A 19319-nucleotide genomic window follows, 5' to 3' on the forward strand; every position below is an offset into this window, starting at 1 on the left:
TTGGAGAGAAAAATACTGAATTAGCTGGAAAATTAGCATAGATTGAATTACACTTTTGTGAGCTGTCAGTGATTTGGATGGGGAGGCCGGAAGTGTTTACTGGGGAATGAAGCAGTGCGGGGAGTGGGCATGGGCTTTAAATGCATGGGGGGCAGGAAAGTGTTTTGGATTGTAGTATTTCTTGAGATGGAGGGCAGGTGGAATTTGTGGCATCGCATGAATAATACATGGCATAATAATTTTTTTTCCTTTTCCTCTGGTGACTTTTTGTTTTGGTGCTAAGCATAAGGCAAAGGGTGCAAACAGCGACTTCCACTGAATGCAAGTGTGTTTCAGCAAGCTATTGATTAAGGTTGTAACAGTATTGGTTTACTTGGTTTAAGCTTAGTAGGTTGTGTACAGGGTCAGGGGGAATGGTTTTAAATGAAAACCATAGAGTAGGTATAAGGGCTGGCTGCAACCAACTTGGATATGGGAACCTTCAGCTTTTCTCAGCCCCAAATGACTACAAGGTATGGAAATTTAGGTTTGCTTGTGCTTATGAATGTCACAGCTCAAGGTGTGCTCTGTGTGTGGGATTTTGAACTCCCTCCCCTAATTTTTTCTCTTCTATTAGGATTTTAAGAGAATAAAGCACAATTTTGTATGCTGGTGAGATATGAAAATTGGACGAGATAAATGAAAAAATACAAGTAATAGCATTGGTATCTGTACTGCAAAGCACAATGCCTATTTTGCCACTGAGGTGAGGGGGAAATGACGTAAGGGAGAAGTGTCAGTGTTTTAAAAATGTGACACTTCTCACAAATGGTTACTATTGGAGGAATTTATCTTGAGTACAGTGAGGCAGTAATATCTCCTAGGCGTTTGCAACCAATACTGGAGCCTTAACAAAAATATTTTCCTATCTTCTTCCTAGGCTTGTACCAGGTTCCTCCAGGCCATGGTGGCTCAGAGCACTTTCCTCTCTGACCAGGCACTTTGGAGCTCTTTGGAGCCACTGTGTCCCTTTGTGTCCAATGGATCTTGCCCAGGAGTTGGAATTGCATTGAAAAGCTGATTCACTTTGAGCATATGTAATTTTATTTCATCAACTTATTCAACTCCAGTGTTTGCCTGCACACAGGAGAGGAGTGTGGTCAGGACAGAGCAGGGTTTTGACCCTGAGGCTGCCTTTGGATCAGCAGGCATTGCCCCAGCAGGAAATGGTTGTGGTGCACTGCAGCCTGCCCTGGATCCTGCCTGCTTCTGCTGCTCAAGCTGTGTTTTGTCCAAGGACCTCATGAAGGAGCTTCTTCACCTTAGTAAAGAAGTCTACCAGCTTGTTGAGTGGATATGGGCAGGAGCTAACCTCACCCAATGGTGTTGGTTCTGGAGTGGGGAGGGCTGTTGGCAAAGGCTTATGAGTGGGAGGTCGTGTTGGCCATGGCTTATGAGTGGGAAGGGCTGTTGGCAATGGCGTATGAGTGGGAGGTAGTGTTGGCCATGGCTTATGAGTGGGGGGTTGTGTTGGCCATGGGTTAGAAGTGGGAAGTGGTGTTGGCCATGGCTTATGAGTGGGAAGGGCTGTTGGCAAAGGCTTATGAGTGGGAGGTAGTGTTGGCCATGGCTTATGAGTGGGAAGGGCTGTTGGCAATGGCGTATGAGTGGGAGGTAGTGTTGGCCATGGCTTATGAGTGGGAAGGGGTGTTGGCCATGGCTTAGGAGTGGGCGGTTGTGTTGGCCATGGATTAGGAGTGGGAGGTAGTGTTGGCCATGGCTTAAAAGTGGGAATGGGTTGTATTGGCCATGGGTTAACAGTTGGAAGGGGTTGGATTGGCCATGGTTTCAGAGTCGGTGGTGGGGCAACAGTCAATAAAGGATTCCAGGTTTGTGATGATGGAGAACCCCTTCCAAGTGTGTTTGCCCCTGTGTGAACCAGGATCCAGTCATAGAAGTACTGAGTGGAGGTGTAGACTCCAGGCTGCATTGCTCTGGCGCAGCCTTTTCCCCAGCTGGTGATTCCGACAACCCACCAGGAGTCAGCCTTGTTATCCTGGCACATGAGAGGACCACCGCTGTCACCCTGCAGCAGAGCACAGAGGATTAAGGTGGTGTTGGTGGCACCTGCCAGCACTGGGGCTGTCTCCTTCTCTCTCACAGCCCCTGCCAGAGCTCTATTCTGGGCAGAGAAAAGCTCTGCTCAGAGGCTGGAGCCTCCAGAAGCTTGGCTGTGAATGGCATGGGTTCATGTAGGGTAGGGCTCTCTCTATCCTATCTGCACAGGACTCGTGGATGTGCAGAGGATGGAACTTTGGCACGTGGACCTCTTCACTGGCAAGAGCACTAGCTGGGCTTTCTGGGATTTCTGGCACAAGGGGAGGCCTGGGCAGGCAGGTGTGGATGGGCAGTGTGTGGGAAGCCCCCACAGCAGTCAGGGGGAGCTGGGGCTGGGAGGGTGACTGAGTGGCTGGGCAAAGCAGGCCCTGGGCTGTGTTGGGGTAGTGCTTCCCTGGCTGCTGGTGCTGCTGGGGGCTGAGTGGCTCGTGGCACGTTCCTACCTGGCAGGTGTCGATGCCACCCTGTGGGTAACCAGCACACAAGTTGTGGGTGTGGATCTCCCCTCCGTACCAGTCACTGCTGTTGCAGAGCTGGAGATCGATGAGCTGGACCTTGGCCTCCTGGAGCTGATCAGGTGCATCTTGAGCTGTGAGCAGAGAAAGGAATAAACTGTGAGCACCACATTGCCCATTCTCCTCTCCTGACTTGAGAACAGCATTCTCTTCCCTAGGGTTTGGCTTTGCCTCTGCAGAGACACTGGAGCGCTGTGACCCTGCTTCCTGCCTCTGGGAGGCAAGCCAGGTCCATCTCTCAGAGGCATATGTTCTGCAGCCTGGCTTTGGTCTCTGCTGTGGGAAAGCCCAAACCCTCTCCTCAGTGGGCTGAGCTGGCCCAGGAGTTGCTCTTGGAACTCACATCTTGCAGTAGTGGCCCCCCAGCCAGCAATCCAGCAGTTTTGCAGTTCTGACACTCTCAGTCTGGCGTCGGGCACACAGGCCAGCTGGATGTAGGGGCTGCACTTGACAGGATGGTCCAATTCCAGAAGAGCAATGTCATAGCTCATGTCATTAGGGTTGTAGTACTCATGTACCAGCAACTGCTTGACACTGCGCATTTGTGCCCCATGGCCCGGCTGAGTGAACTGGGTGGCCCCAATCACTACAGACAGCAGGCTGATGTTACTGGAAAGGAGATGGAGAGTGAGATGAGAGGGAGCAGAGCCATGTACCACAGCAGCCCAGCAGTTGCTAGACCTCGACTTGGAAAGGTACAGAGGGAGGAGTGCTCTGTCAGATGTGAGTGCCCTCACACATCTTAGGCTGGGGGAATGTCAAGCTGGAGGCTGTTAGGAAGCCTTGGCATGAGCCCAGGCTTCTCCTGAGCACTGTGGCAGCCTGGTTGCCTGAGAGGAAAGGGGATGAGAGTAGCAGGTGGTGCTGCTGGCAGGGCACCTGCTGGTGTTGTGGAGATGTCCCCATTCCCTGCCCCTTCTTACTCAAACTTGTCGAAGCAGTGGGCTGCTGTGAGGACCCACTGTGTGCTGATGAGGGACCCTCCACACAGATGCCCTGGGTCTGGAACCCATGGGTGGTGGATGCTGACGATCCAGGGCCAGGCTCCTGGCAGGGCACCAGCACCACCCACGATGCGTGTCATGCCGGATTCATAAGCCATGTCGCCATAGTAGTATGCCATGAGGCCATAGTCAGACACCACGGCTCGGAGTCCGCAGGTCCCTCTGCAAGCAGAAAGTCATTTCCATGCTGCTTCATGGCCTGCTGTGGCTCAGGCTGAAGTTCAGCCTTCTGCCCTCCCCACAAGGCCTTGCACGCACAGCAGGCCAGGGAAGGCCATGGGGTGTGTGTCTGTCCGTGCCAGCACCTGGCTGCTGGCAAGGAACTGAGGCTTCCCATGGTGGGTGGGAAGCTACGGCCTGGCCATGGGGGACAGGTGGCTCCCCTCCAGGGAAGGCCGCAAGTGTTGCCATGGCTCCTTCCCTGGGCCTGGGCCCACTTACCCGCAGTTGTCCCATGTCCCGTGTGCCAGCCCGGCCATGGTCAGCAGGACGAAGAGGCTGAGCCAATTCATGTCTGCCAGAGGCACGAGTCAGCTGCAAGCACTGAGAGCTCCGTGCAGCAGCACAGTCACAGCCGCACTGCCCGCAGCGGCTGTGCTGCCCGTGGTGCCCTTGGTCCTGGCGCTGATGTCACAGACGGGTGGGTTCCATGTTCTGAGCACTGCGGGGTTCTGTGGCACAGGGCCCACTGGGGGAGGGGCAACATCTAATTGAGGAGCCATAGAATGGTTTGGGGGTAGAAGGGCCCTTGGTGATCATCTAGCTCTGACTCCCTTGCCTTGCTTGTGTCGGGATGGCTTGCACTAGACCCAGCTGTCCACAGTGTGCATGTCTTGGCTTAGAAGCTGTCCTTGAACACTTTCGGGGGTGAGGCATTTAAGTACTAAGTCCTGGCATTTAAGTACTAAGTCCTGAACAACAGACCTTTTGCCGAAATTGGCCACTAGATGGACCTTCAAAACAAGTGTTATGTATAGCCACTCCGTAGATGAATAATGGATTTACCTTTCCATACTTAGGAACTAAACAAGGCCACATCTGGCCTTGTTTTTCGAGTGTGGGATCACAGAGAAATCTCCTGGTTTCTCTTAGAGCCCTCCCAGGCCTTGGGAGCATCCCAGTAGGAGAATGAAGCCAGGTGTTACTGCACTAGAAGTTTTGGTGTCTTGCCTCTTCCACAGTATAAAAATGGGGACCTCTCACAAACAGTCAGTAACCTCACTGCCTGTAGGGGAAGGTACCTGCAGGATTTCCCAGATGCTGTCAGTGGTTCCCCAGTCCTTAACTATGACAGTGGCTTCCACCCAGTTGATGGGCAGGCCTGGATGAGGATCAAGGATTAGGGTAAATTGTGATTTGTCTTTCTTCATCACTGTAGGTGGTCTTTTATAGAAATGATTAGATGCATTGCCTACCTTGTCCTTTTATAAATATTTGATAATGATTTTATGTCCTGTTTACTTATCCATTTGCAATTCTTTGCAGTTTCAAATTGTAATAAATGACATTTATTTTTGAAGTTGGTGTCTGTGTCTTCTGTGCTGACCCTGCTTACATGAAAAACAGGCACCCACAGCAGCTCTGGGATGACAGTATCTCAGCAGCCTCACAGTCAAGAATTCCTTCCCAATATCTCATCTAAAGCTACCCTCTGTCACTGTGAAGACATTGCCCCTTGTCCTATCAGGACCTGCCCTTGTAAGAAGGCTCTCTGCTGCTTTCTTAGGCCCCTCTTCCTGCAGGATGAGGCTGTGCAGTCCCTGGGGCAGGCAGCAGCTGAGGAATCCATTTGGGGCAGGGAGCTGGGTGTGCAGCTGCAGTGCCAGCTGCAGATTGAGCTCTGGCTGGCAGGAGCCTGGGAACAGAGGCTGTGAACTGCCCGTGCTTTGCATAACAGAGGGCACAGGGAGCTGTGGCACTGGCCAGGATTTGAATGGACACTGAGCGCTGCAGCAGGAGCTGGTGGCTCTTTATGGAACGTGACATCTGTGAGTCTGCTGGGGGAATCCTGAGGCTGAATGGGTATGGAAACCTGCTCTGACTGGGTGAGAGTGGTGTGGGTAGAGAATCAAACAGGGCAACCATTGGCTCGTTGGAGCCACCTGTGCTTCCAAAATGGTCACCCAGGGGAGTTTCCTCAGCACTTTGGCAGCCCAGATGGGACCCAAAGGCTGCTGGAGCCTCCGTCCTTCAGAGCAGGTACTGGTGAGGTCACCTGGGATCTTTAGAGCAGGAAGGAGCCAAATGGGAGTGTTACAATTTTGTGTGTAGACTCTGTGTAAATTATAAGGGTGTATTTGAGCCTCTCTATTGTTGTGGCATTTGGTGCAGATTTGGTGAAATCACTGGTAGAGGGTGGAGAAGGCATGCACAGCATGATCAGTGTAAGGCAGCCACAGAGGAGTTGTGGAGACCCCTGTAAGACGTGAGGTGGGGGGCCCTGAGTCTCTGCTAGGACACTTGAGTCTCTGTTCAAAGTCTTTTGGAGACAGGCACAGGGAGAGCCTTGTGTTCCTCATGCCACACAATGGGTGCTAGGGTCCCTGGGCACACATAGAAGGGGGTGGAAGTCCCTTCACAAGGGACTCCTTCAGAAAGGGGTTTCACGTGCTTCGAGGTGTTTGATGTGATGGGAAATATCCCTGGTTTATTTAGGGGAAGAGATGCCCGTGGCTGAGGTTGCACAGAACTGGGAGAAATTGTTTGGGCAGCAGAATTTTGCCAGGACAGTACAATAAGGTTGTTCCAGGATGGTTGGGTGGCTCTAAGCTGGTCTGCTCACTGGACAGGGTAATGGCCACCCCCAACCCTGAGTGACACTCTTGCACTTCCCTGGTCTTTAGTGACCAGGCAGCCCCTGAAATTTACTTCAGGAAATATTTGAAGAAGCTTAAGTCAGGGTGGCAGGGACCAGCACAGATGTGGGATGGTTCTTCTCAGCCCAGCCCATCTTGATTAAGACAAATGGAGGAGTGCCACCCACTGTGAGATAGGATTCCATTGGCCTGGTGAGCCAGATTGATTTTTGCCTTTTCTCTTTTATGTATTCTCTGTATTCTTTACACATATATTTGTAGCTCTGTTGTTGTATCTGTGGCGAGTTTTCTCAGTACTTTTCCCTACCTTTTCTCTAAGTAGAAAGACAAAACATATTTCAGACCTCCAAGCCCTGGGGAGTACAAGGCAACTAAACTTATATTTGTTCTTCTTGGAAACCAGAGCTGGAAACAGCTCTTTGAGAGATATTTTCATAAGCAAGGTTTAGTTTCCATCTGAGTGGAAGAGGATTTAGAGAGTGTTGAACTGAGGGAGGAGTTACTTCACCATGTGTGGTCCAAATTAGTGATTTTTGTCAAATATGCTAATTTATTAAGCTTATAAAACTGCATTCACCTCATGTAGGGGAGGAATTCTATGGTCATTTGCCATATCTGCTACTGGAGGCCTCCAATAAAGATGAGCCTTTATATTACCTCCTATGTCAAAAGTGTGGTTTTTTATTGTTTTGTTCTAGGTTCTTTAAGGCATCACTTGAAGCCAAGAAGAATATCCAAAGCAGGTGGAGTGACAACCAGCCCAAGGCATTTTGAAGCATTCTATTAGATGGCGAAAGTCAATGTTCACTTGCTTTCACCTGTAAAAGACAGGTGAAAACTGCCTCCAACAAGTCTACCCCATGGCATTCCAGAAGCCTCTACCATCCCCCCCTCCCCACCCAAGAATATCAAAGTTTGATTGAAAAGGATATAAAAATTTGGTGCAAATTTGTACAGCTTGTAGATGATTTGTTAATTAACAAGTTGAGATAAGAAAGTTCTTTCCCTTCCTGTGGTGATCCTCGGGCAAACCAGCACAGCAAGCTGCAGTTTGTGTCTCTGCAGCTGGCTCTTTGATTGCTCCTTCTCTCCATTGCCATGCTTATACAGCCCTCTCATCTTCCACAACTCCTCCCCTTTCCCTGCCCTCGTCTCCTCCCAGATATGGAGCCAAGCCCAGGCATCATTTCCCCCTGGCTCACAGGCTGGCCATGCCTGTGAACAGCCTTGGTGTTGCAGGTGGTGTTGGCCCACTCACCTTGGCCTTCCACGGCATTCCTGGTGCACTTTCCTAGGGTTCCTGCCAGGTTCCTCTCCCCAGAATGACCCCAGCTCTTCCTCTGAGTATCTGTGAAGTGTGACCACCTGGCTCCTCAATTCCCCTTTGCTGCCTGTGAAATCTGGCTCTGCCTTAGGGCACTGGCACTCCAGTCAGGAGCCAGGAGTTTCCCTTGTCATGCTTGGGAGTTTCCCAGATGTGTTCCCTTAGCCCAGGCTTTCACCAGGCTCTAAATTAGCAGCCCATGTACATTGCAGCACCACCCCGCAATGTATCAGCTTTTTTCCTATCCTCTTCCAAGGCTTGAGGAAGCAGGTTCCTCCAGGCCGTGGTGGCTCAGAGCACTGTCCTCTCTGACCAGGCACTTTGGAGCTCATTGGAGCCACTGTGTCCCTTTGTGCCCCCAGGCTTGTTGTGCAGGTGCTGAGCATGGCACTTCTTGTCTTACCCAGGAGTTGGAATTGCACTGAAAAGATGGCTCCCTGTGACCAAAGGTAATTTTATTTCAACAACTAAATCAACTCCTCTGTGTGTGTGTGTGTGCACAGAGGAGAGGAGTGTGGTCAGGACAGAGCAGGGTTTTGACCCTGAGGCTGCCTTTGGATCAGCAGGCATTGCCCCAGCAGGAAATGGTTGTGGTGCACTGCAGCCTGCCCTGGATCCTGCCTGCTTCTGCTGTTCAAGGAGCACTTTTAACTGCGTTTATCTGCATATTGTAATCAATCCAGTTATAGAAGTGCTGAACGGAGGTGTAGACTCCAGGCTGCTTTGCTCTGGCACAGCCTTTTCCCCAGCTGGTGATTCCAATGACCCACCAGTAGGCAGCGTTGTTGTCCTGGCACATGAGAGGACCACCGCTGTCACCCTGCAGCAGAGCACAGAGGATTAAGGTGGTGTTGGTGGCACCTGCCAGCACTGGGGCTGTCTCCTTCTCTCTCACAGCCCCTGCCAGAGCTCTATTCTGGGCAGAGAAAAGCTCTGCTCAGAGGCTGGAGCCTCCAGAAGCTTGGCTGTGAATGGCGTGGGTTCATGTAGGGTAGGGTTCTCTCTATCCTATCTGCACAGGACTCGTGGATGTGCAGAGGATGGAACTTTGGCACGTGGACCTCTTCACTGGCAAGAGCACTAGCTGGGCTTTCTGGGCTTTCTGGCACAAGGGGAGGCCTGGGCAGGCAGGTGTGGATGGGCAGTGTGTGGGAAGCCCCCACAGCAGTCAGGGGGAGCTGGGGCTGGGAGGGTGACTGAGTGGCCGGGCAAAGCAGGCCCTGGGCTGTGTTGGGGTGGTGCTTCCCTGGCTGCTGGTGCTGCTGGGGGCTGAGTGGCTCATGGCATGCTCCTACCTTGCAGGAATCAATGGTGCCCTCTGGGTATCCAGCACACAAGTTGTAGGAATAGACTGCTCCTGAGTACCAGTCACTGCTGTTGCAGAGCTGGAGATCGATGAGCTGGACCTTGGCCTGCTGAAGGTGAGCAGGTTGATCTACACCTGTGAACAGAGAAAGGAATAAGCCCCCAGCAGCTCCATGCTGGTTCTGCTTCTCTGTCAGACGAATCCCTTCTGCTAGGGGCACCCCTTCTCTGCAGGGATTTATGTTCTGCAGCCTGGCTTTGGCCTCTGCTGTGGGGAAGCCCAAAACCTATCTCCAGTGTGCTGAGTGGGCCCAGAAGTCGCTCTTGGAACTCACTTCTTGCAGTAGTGGCCCCCCAGCCAGCAACCCAGCAGTTTCTCAGCTCTGAGACTCTTAGGGTGGGTTCAGCCAGACAGGCCAGCTGGACGTAGGAGCTGCACAGGACAGGACGTTCCAATTGAATCAGCGCAATGTCGTAGCTCATGTCTTTACGCTTGTACTCGCGGTGCATCACCACCTTCTTGACACTGCGCACTTGTGCCCCAGGGCCCGGCTGATACAAGTTGGTGGCCCCAATCATCACATACAGCAGGCTGATGTTACTGGAATGGAGATGGAGAGTGAGATGAGAGGAAGTCACAGCAGCCCAGCAGTTGCTAGACCTTGGCTTGGAAAGGTACAGAGGGAGGAGTGCTCTGGCAGGTGTGAGTGCCCTTGCACATTCCTCCTAGGCTGGAGGAATGTCAAGCTGGAGTCTGCTAGGAAGCCTTGGCACGAGCCCAGGCTTCTCCTGAGCACTGTGGCAGCCTGGCTGCCTGAGAGGAAAGGGGATGAGAGTAGCAGGTGGTGCTGCTGGCAGGGCACCTGCTGGTGTTGTGGAGATGTCCCCATTCCCTGCCCCTTCTTACTCAAACTTGTCCAAGCAGTGGGCTGCTGTGAGGACCCAATCTCCAGTGATGAGGGACCCTCCACACCAATGTTTTGTGCCTGGTACCCATGGGTGCTGGATGCTGACGAGCCAGGGCCATTCTGCTACTGCGGAACCAGCACCACCCACGATGCGTGTCATGCCATAGTCATAAGCCACATTGCCGTAGGAATAAGCCACAGGTCGGTACCCACAGCTCCCTCTGCAAGCAGAAAGAAATTTCCATGCTGCTTCATGGCCTGCTGTGGCTCAGGCTGAAGCTCAGCCCTCTGCCCTCCCCAGAAGGCCTTGCACGCACAGCAGGCCAGGGAAGGCCATGGGGTGTGTGTCTGTCCGTGCCAGCACCTGGCTGCTGGCAAGGAACTGAGGCTTCCCATGGTGGGTGGGAAGCTACGGCCTGGCCATGGGGGACAGGTGGGTCCCCTCCAGGGAAGGCCGCAAGTGTTGCCATGGCTCCTTCCCTGGGCCTGGGCCCACTTACCCGCAGGTGTACTGGCTCTGTGCCAGCCCTGTCACAGTCAGCAGGACAAAGAGGCTGAGCCAATTCATGTCTGCCAGAGGCACGAGTCAGCTGCAAGCACTGAGAGCTCCGTGCAGCAGCACAGTCACAGCCTCACTGCCCGCAGCGGCTGTGCTGCCCGTGGTGCCCTTGGTCCCGGCGCTGATGTCACAGACGGGTGGGTTCCATGTTCTGGGCACTGTGGGGTTCTGTGGCACAGGGCCCACTGGGGGAGGGGCAACGTGGAACTGGTTAGCCATAGAATGGTTTGGGGGTGGAAGGGACTCTGGATCATCTAGCTCTGACCCCCTTGCCTTGGGCATGGTGGGGTAGCTTGCACTCAACAGGTTTTCAGAGCTCAGCTCAGAAGCTGTTCTCAAACTCAGTGACAATGGCTCCCCCAGTTGATGGGCTTACCAGAATAATGGTCAAAAATTAGGATAACTGGTGATTTGTCTTTCTTCATCACTGTAGACAGCAGTCTTTTATAATAATGATTAGAAGCATTGTCTACCTTATACTTTTATAAATATTTTCTTTGTATTTGATGCCCTGCTTACTTATCCATTTGTAATTTTTTGCAGTTTCTGATGCCTTAAATTTTAGGTTTTATATTTTTCTGATTCTCTGTTGCCTTGCTGTGTAACTCCGAACTTCATATTAAGTGGCGAATAAGTTCTTTTTACAGGGTAGTTAGATAAAACAATCCCTTCTCAGCTTGAAAATCAAAGACAATCATTACCCAAAAAGCAGAAATAACAGCAAATTGAAAGGGGCAAGCCAAGACGTTGAGACTTCATGACCTGAAGCTGTAATTGGACAGTTAACCCCAATAAGTAAATTGACCAAATATTAAAATTGTAAAAACTGGTGGCCAAGATCCATCTTAGATCCAACCAGGGTGTAGCACTGACAAGGCTCTAGTACTGCCCAAGGTGTATCCCTTAAAGGCCTTTCAATAAATACCAACTTTATTAATTTAAATCTGTCGAGTCTCTGTTCCAGATAAACCTCCTCAGGCATAATTTTGAATTATAGTAAATGAATTTATTTTTGAAGTTGGTATCTGTGTCTTCTGTGCTGACCCTGCTTACATGAAAAACAGGCACCCACAGCAGCTCTGGGATGACAGTATCTCAGCAGCCTCACAGTCAAGAATTCCTTCCCAATATCTCATCTAAAGCTACCCTCTGTCACTGTGAAGACATTGCCCCTTGTCCTATCAGGACCTGCCCTTGTAAGAAGGCTCTCTGCTGCTTTCTTAGGCCCCTCTTCCTGCAGGATGAGGCTGTGCAGTCCCTGGGGCAGGCAGCAGCTGAGGAATCCATTTGGGGCAGGGAGCTGGGTGTGCAGCTGCAGTGCCAGCTGCAGATTGAGCTCTGGCTGGCAGGAGCCTGGGAACAGAGGCTGTGAACTGCCCGTGCTTTGCATAACAGAGGGCACAGGGAGCTGTGGCACTGGCCAGGATTTGAATGGACACTGAGCGCTGCAGCAGGAGCTGGTGGCTCTTTATGGAACGTGACATCTGTGAGTCTGCTGGGGGAATCCTGAGGCTGAATGGGTATGGAAACCTGCTCTGACTGGGTGAGAGTGGTGTGGGTAGAGAATCAAACAGGGCAACCATTGGAGCCACCTGTGCTTCCAAAATGGTCACCCAGGGGAGTTTCCTCAGCACTTTGGCAGCCCAGATGGGACCCAAAGGCTGCTGGAGCCTCCGTCCTTCAGAGCAGGTACTGGTGAGGTCACCTGGGATCTTTAGAGCAGGAAGGAGCCAAATGGGAGTGTTACAATTTTGTGTGTAGACTCTGTGTAAATTATAAGGGTGTATTTGAGCCTCTCTATTGTTGTGGCATTTGGTGCAGATTTGGTGAAATCACTGGTAGAGGGTGGAGAAGGCATGCACAGCGTGATCAGTGTAAGGCAGCCACAGAGGAGTTGTGGAGACCCCTGTAAGACGTGAGGTGGGGGGCCCTGAGTCTCTGCTAGGACACTTGAGTCTCTGTTCAAAGTCTTTTGGAGACAGGCACAGGGAGAGCCTTGTGTTCCTCATGCCACACAATGGGTGCTAGGGTCCCTGGGCACACACAGAAGGGGGTGGAAGTCCCTTCACAAGGGACTCCTTCAGAAAGGAGTTTCACGTGCTTCGAGGTGTTTGATGTGATGGGAAATATCCCTGGTTTATTTAGGGGAAGAGATGCCCGTGGCTGAGGTTGCACAGAACTGGGAGAAATTGTTTGGGCAGCAGAATTTTGCCAGGACAGTACAATAAGGTTGTTCCAGGATGGTTGGGTGGCTCTAAGCTGGTCTGCTCACTGGACAGGGTAATGGCCACCCCCAACCCTGAGTGACACTCTTGCACTTCCCTGGTCTTTAGTGACCAGGCAGCCCCTGAAATTTACTTCAGGAAATATTTGAAGAAGCTTAAGTCAGGGTGGCAGGGACCAGCACAGATGTGGGATGGTTCTTCTCAGCCCAGCCCATCTTGATTAAGACAAATGGAGGAGTGCCACCCACTGTGAGATAGGATTCCATTGGCCTGGTGAGCCAGATTGATTTTTGCCTTTTCTCTTTTATGTATTCTCTGTATTCTTTACACATATATTTGTAGCTCTGTTGTTGTATCTGTGGCGAGTTTTCTCAGTACTTTTCCCTACCTTTTCTCTAAGTAGAAAGACAAAACATATTTCAGACCTCCAAGCCCTGGGGAGTACAAGGCAACTAAACTTATATTTGTTCTTCTTGGAAACCAGAGCTGGAAACAGCTCTTTGAGAGATATTTTCATAAGCAAGGTTTAGTTTCCATCTGAGTGGAAGAGGATTTAGAGAGTGTTGAACTGAGGGAGGAGTTACTTCACCATGTGTGGTCCGAATTAGTGATTTTTGTCAAATATGCTAATTTATTAAGCTTATAAAACTGCATTCACCTCATGTAGGGGAGGAATTCTATGGTCATTTGCCATATCTGCTACTGGAGGCCTCCAATAAAGATGAGCCTTTATATTACCTCCTATGTCAAAAGTGTGGTTTTTTATTGTTTTGTTCTAGGTTCTTTAAGGCATCACTTGAAGCCAAGAAGAATATCCAAAGCAGGTGGAGTGACAACCAGCCCAAGGCATTTTGAAGCATTCTATTAGATGGCGAAAGTCAATGTTCACTTGCTTTCACCTGTAAAAGACAGGTGAAAACTGCCTCCAACAAGTCTACCCCATGGCATTCCAGAAGCCTCTACCATCCCCCCCTCCCCACCCAAGAATATCAAAGTTTGATTGAAAAGGATATAAAAATTTGGTGCAAATTTGTACAGCTTGTAGATGATTTGTTAATTAGTGAGTTAAGAAGATTCTTTCCCATCCTGTGGTGATTATCTATAGCCCTCAGGCAAACCAGCACAGCGAGCTGCAGTTTGTGTCTCTGCAGCTGGCTCTTTGATTGCTCCTTCTCTCCATTGGCCATGCTTATACAGCCCTCTCATCTTCCACAACTCCTCCCCTTTCCCTGCCCTCGTCTCCTCCCAGATATGGAGCCAAGCCCAGGCATCATTTCCCCCTGGCTCGCAGGCTGGCCATGCCTGTGAACAGCCTTGGTGTTGCAGGTGGTGTTGGCCCACTCACCTTGGCCTTCCACGGCATTCCTGGTGCACTTTCCTAGGGTTCCTGCCAGGTTCCTCTCCCCAGAATGACCCCAGCTCTTCCTCTGAGTATCTGTGGAGTGTGACCACCTGGCTCCTCAATTCCCCTTTGCTGCCTGTGAAATCTGGCTCTGCCTTAGGGCACTGGCACTCCAGTCAGGAGCCAGGAGTTTCCCTTGTCATGCTTGGGAGTTTCCCAGATGTGTTCCCTTAGCCCAGGCTCTCACCAGGCTCTAAATTAGCAGCCCATGTACATTGCAGCACCACCCCGCAATGTATCAGCTTTTTTCCTATCCTCTTCCAAGGCTTGAGGTAGCAGGTTCCTCCAGGCCGTGGTGGCTCAGAGCACTGTCCTCTCTGACCAGGCACTCTGAAGCTCTTTGGAGCCACTGTGTCCCTTTGTGCCCCCAGGCTTGTTGTGCAGGTGCTGAGCATGGCACTTCTTGTCTTACCCAGGAGTTGGAATTGCACTGAAAAGATGGTTTGCTGTGACCAAAGGTAATTTTATTTCAACAACTAAATCAACTCCAGTGTGTGTGTGTGTGCACAAAAGAGAGGAGTGTGGTCAGGACAGAGCAGGGTTTTGACCCTGAGGCTGCCTTTGCATCAGCAAGCATTGCCCCAGCAGGAAATGGTTGTGGTGCACTGCAGCCTGCCCTGGATCCTGCCTGCTTCTGCTGTTCAAGGAGCACTTTTCATTGCATTTACACGCATATTGTAATCGATCCAGTCATAGAAGTACTTAGTGGAGCTGTAGACTCCAGGCTGCATTGCTCTGGCACAGCCATATCCCCAGCTGGTGATTCCAATGACCCACCAGTGGTCAGCGTTGTTGTCCTGGCACATGAGAGGACCACCGCTGTCACCCTGCAGCAGAGCACAGAGGATTAAGGTGGTGTTGGTGGCACCTGCCAGCACTGGGGCTGTCTCCTTCTCTCTCACAGCCCCTGCCAGAGCTCTATTCTGGGCAGAGAAAAGCTCTGCTCAGAGGCTGGAGCCTCCAGAAGCTTGGCTGTGAATGGCGTGGGTTCATGTAGGGTAGGGCTCTCTCTATCCTATCTGCACAGGACTCGTGGATGTGCAGAGGATGGAACTTTGGCACGTGGATCTCTTCACTGGCAAGAGCACTAGCTGGGCTTTCTGGGCTTTCTGGCACAAGGGGAGGCCTGGGCAGGCAGGTGTGGATGGGCAGTGTGTGGGAAGCCCCCACAGCAGTCAGGGGGAGCTGGGGCTGGGAGGGTGACTGAGTGGCTGGGCAAAGCAGGCCCTGGGCTGTGTTGGGGTGGTGCTTCCCTGGCTGCTGGTGCTGCTGGGGGCTGAGTGGCTCGTGGCACGTTCCTACCTGGCAGGTGTCGATGCCACCCTGTGGGTAACCAGCACACAGTTGGTGGGTGTAGAGTTTCCCTCCGTACCAGTCACTGCTGTTGCAGAGCTGGAGATCGATGAGCTGGACCTTGGCCTCCTGGAGCTGATCAGGTGTAGTACCTTCCGCTGTGAGCAGAGAAAGGAATAAGCCTCTGGCAGGTCCATGCCAGTTTGCTCATCTCTCAGGTGGTTATCTCTTTCCCTTGGTTTGGCTTTGCATCTGCAGGGGCACTGGAGCACTGTGTCCCTGCTTCCTGCCTCTGGGGAGCAAGCCAGGCCCATCTCTGCAGACGTGTACGTCCTGCAGGCTTGCTTTGGTATCTGCTGTGGGGAACCCCAAACCCTCTCCTCAGTGGGCTGAGCTGCCCCAGGTGTTGTTCTTGGTACTCACATCTTGCAACAGTGGAACCCCAGCCAGCAATCCAGCAGTTGATGAGCTCTGAGACTCTTAGGGTAGGTTCAGCCACACAGGCCAGCTGGATGTAGGAACTGCACTGGACAGGGTGGTCCAATTGCATCAGGGCAATGTCGTAGCTAAAGTCGTTAGGGTTGTAGTCCTGGTGTACCACCACCTGCTTCACATTGCGCACTGCAGCCCCAGGGCCCGGCTGAGTGAACCGGGTGGCCCCAATCACCACGTAGACCAAGCTGGCATTACTGGAAAGGAGATGGAGAGAGAGCTGAGAGGGAGCAGAGCCATGTGCCACAGCAGCCCAGCAGTTGCTGTATGTCAGCTTGGAAAGGCACAGAGGGAGGAGTGCTCTGGCAGGTGTGAGTACCCTCACACATCTTAGGCTGGGGGAATGTCAAGCTGGAGGCTGCTAGGAAGCCTTGGCATGAGCCCAGGCTTCTCCTGAGCACTGTGGCAGCCTGGCTGCCTGAGAGGAAAGGGGATGAGAGTAGCAGGTGGTGCTGCTGACCGGACACCTGCTGGTGTTGTGGAGATGTCCCCATTCCCTGCTCCTCCTTACCTCATATCATCAAAGCAGTGGGCTGCTGTGAGGACCCAATCTGGACTGATGAGGGAACCTCCACACAGATGCCCCAGGCCTGGTATCCATGGGTGCTGGATGCTGACGATCCAGGGCCAAGATGCTTCCGCGGCACCGGCACCACCCACGACACGTGTCATGCCATAGTCATAAGCCACATTGCCGTAGGAATAAATCATGGGGCTGTTTACAGATTGTGGAGGTCGGAGTCCGCAGGTCCCTCTGCAAGCAGAAAGTCATTTCCATGCTGCTTCATGGCCTGCTGTGGCTCAGGCTGAAGCTCAGCCCTCTGCCCTCCCCACAAGGCCTTGCACGCACAGCAGGCCAGGGAAGGCCATGGGGTGTGTGTCTGTCCGTGCCAGCACCTGGCTGCTGGCAAGGAACTGAGGCTTCCCATGGTGGGTGGGAAGCTGCGGCCTGGCCATGGGGGACAGGTGGGTCCCCTCCAGGGAAGGCCGCAAGTGTTGCCATGGCTCCTTCCCTGGGCCTGGGCCCACTCACCCGCAGTTGTCCCATGTCCCGTGTGCCAACCCGGCCACGGTCAGCAGGACGAAGAGGCCGAGCCAATTCATGTCTGCCAGAGGCACGAGTCAGCTGCAAGCACTGAGAGCTCCGTGCAGCAGCACAGTCACAGCCGCACTGCCCGCAGCAGCTGTGCTGCCCGTGGTGCCCTTGGTCCTGGCGCTGATGTCACAGACGGGTGGGTTCCATGTTCTGAGCACTGCGGGGTTCTGTGCCAGAGGGCCCACTGGGGGAGGGGCAACGTGGTATTGGTTAGCCATAGAATGGTTTGGGGGTGGAAGGGCCCTTGGTGATCATCTAGCTCTGATCCCCTTGCCTTGCTTGTGTCGGGATGGCTTGCACTAGATCTGGTTGTTCAGAGCCTGGCTCCAAAGATGTCCTTGAACACTTCAAGATGCAGGGCTACCACAGCTGCTCGAGGCAACCTGTGCCATTTCATTAGTATCCTCACAGTCAAAAGCTCCTTCCCAATATCCTATCTAAAGTTACCCTCTGTCACTGTAAAGGCATTTCTCCTTTCCCTATCAGTACCTGCCCTTGGAAGAAGGTTGTCTGCAGCTTTAAGTCCCTGTTCCTGTGGGATGAGGGTGTGCAGGCCCTGGGGCAGGCAGTGACTGTCTCGTGTCACTGTCTGCTGGCATCTCACAGGAAAACACCTAGCATGGCATCACAGCCTCTTTGAATTTCACTGACTTCCTGCTTCTGCTTCTCTCTGTTCTCTGCAATTTTTTTCATGAGATTCTTTGCCAAACAGTATCACTCTGGAACTCCTTCAGGAAGCATGTGTGTGCTTGGGTCACCAGCCAATCCAGTCACGGCCACAGTGGGTGGGCACCCACATTTCCAATGTGGATGTTCAAAGGGCAGCTGTGAATGCAACTGATTCAGATTCAGCATGGAAATGAAAAAGAAAAAAAACCTGTCCTAATAGCTTTTAATGAACAAGCCAACTTGTCAACATCAAACTTATTCAGTTTGGTGTTGACAAGTTGGCTTAACTTCTCAGGTGGAAACATCCTAGAAGCTGTTAGAAGTTTTGAATGAGGAATATTGTTTGGAAGTTACACTTCTAAATATTTCTGTAGCAATTGTGAAATTTTTTTCAGTGATTTTCTTCTAGAGATTGAGTCATGAAATGTAGGCATAGTAAAATATTTGAGATTTCACATGGCTTTTTATTTTGAGAAATGCTGGGTTATATGAGTCATGACAGGGATGATACTGACCTAAACAGAGTAGCTGACTTTATTGCTAGGATGATACCTCAGAATCTTCACTATTCTTAAGGTACATCACAATTCTCCCCAGCATGGGTTTGCCTGAAAACTTTGAGAACAATGCTGAGTCTTCCAGAATTTCGGCAGCTTGTTTGGGAAGCCTTACCTGGTATTTCTGGAGCAAACAGAACTTCTTCTAAGACCATACTGGCCTTGACTTCTGGAAGTGCTTTATGTTTGGCACTCATCTATAGTAGCTCTACTTTGGAGCTCTATGAGAAAATGGGGTGAGAGGGGAGGAAAAATGGTTAATTGCTTGCTTCTCACAGGCAAGATATTTTTTTTCTTTACAGGGACACAGAACAAGAGATACTGGATTTTTCTATTTTTTAGAAAAATGTAAATGGTTGAAATTTTATTTCATATTGGAAATGGATTTTCTTCAATGTATTTTCCAAGGAATTACAGCTGTCTGTAAGCATAGAAGGGCTGGAAAAAGTTAGGTTACATGGCAAATCTATTTATTTCTGCTGGTTTTTTTTAAATGCATCCTTCAATATTAATGTAGACTACGAAAAAGATTTGCTACACAAGTGATCCTATTGGCTTGCCAGGTATGTTTACACAGTTCTTTTGTTTCATGGTAAGATAATACAGACATCCAGATCATTGATTATTCTTGTGTCTGTAGCACGGTGTCACTCTGAATCATGTACTACATACAACGTGAGGCTCAGGCATTCCAAGAGATGCATAAAGATATTTTATGGGGAAAAAAGTTAATTGCCAATTAATTTATGAACATAGCTTTCTGCAGAAATATAATTGGATTGAGTAGAGTTCAGGAAACTGATCTTTTGTGCATTTTTATAGGAGAGTTGCATGCAGTTGTGACAAGTATAAAGTTAAAAATTCAGTTTTCATTACATTAGCATGGGAAGCTGAATGTGACTTCCTGACTTCTACAGCTTCAGTTCTCCAGGTTCGTCCACATTGCAGCTGAGAAATGTTATTCTGCAGTGTCTAACATTGCCCATACACTACACAAAGAGCTGCAAAGCAGCCATAGTAGGAGCAGGCTTTGGGTTTGCATTAATCAGATGGTGTG

The 19319-nt window shown here is 51.1% G+C and overlaps 1 protein-coding gene across 1 annotated transcript; it reads right to left on the bottom strand.

Moving 5' to 3' along the window:
• Positions 1 to 1255: 1255 nt before the first annotated feature.
• Positions 1256 to 17044, bottom strand: LOC128939375 (transmembrane protease serine 9-like). Its single transcript, XM_054280291.1, has 17 exons — positions 16974 to 17044; positions 16452 to 16694; positions 15872 to 16137; positions 15458 to 15606; positions 14808 to 14982; positions 10606 to 10713; positions 10470 to 10497; positions 9969 to 10190; positions 9397 to 9662; positions 9052 to 9197; positions 8402 to 8576; positions 4058 to 4130; positions 3536 to 3778; positions 2956 to 3221; positions 2541 to 2686; positions 1850 to 2065; positions 1256 to 1549 (listed from the first exon to the last, which is right to left on the bottom strand). Exons 1-17 carry the CDS (start codon positions 17042 to 17044, stop codon positions 1256 to 1258), a joined length of 3087 nt encoding a protein of 1028 aa, XP_054136266.1.
• Positions 17045 to 19319: the final 2275 nt, after the last annotated feature.

This window comes from Melozone crissalis, unplaced genomic scaffold (genome assembly GCF_028551555.1).
Source record: "Melozone crissalis strain CALT ecotype California unplaced genomic scaffold, PUWL_Pcris_2 ptg000027l_1, whole genome shotgun sequence".
NCBI classification, from domain to species: Eukaryota; Metazoa; Chordata; class Aves; order Passeriformes; family Passerellidae; genus Melozone; species Melozone crissalis.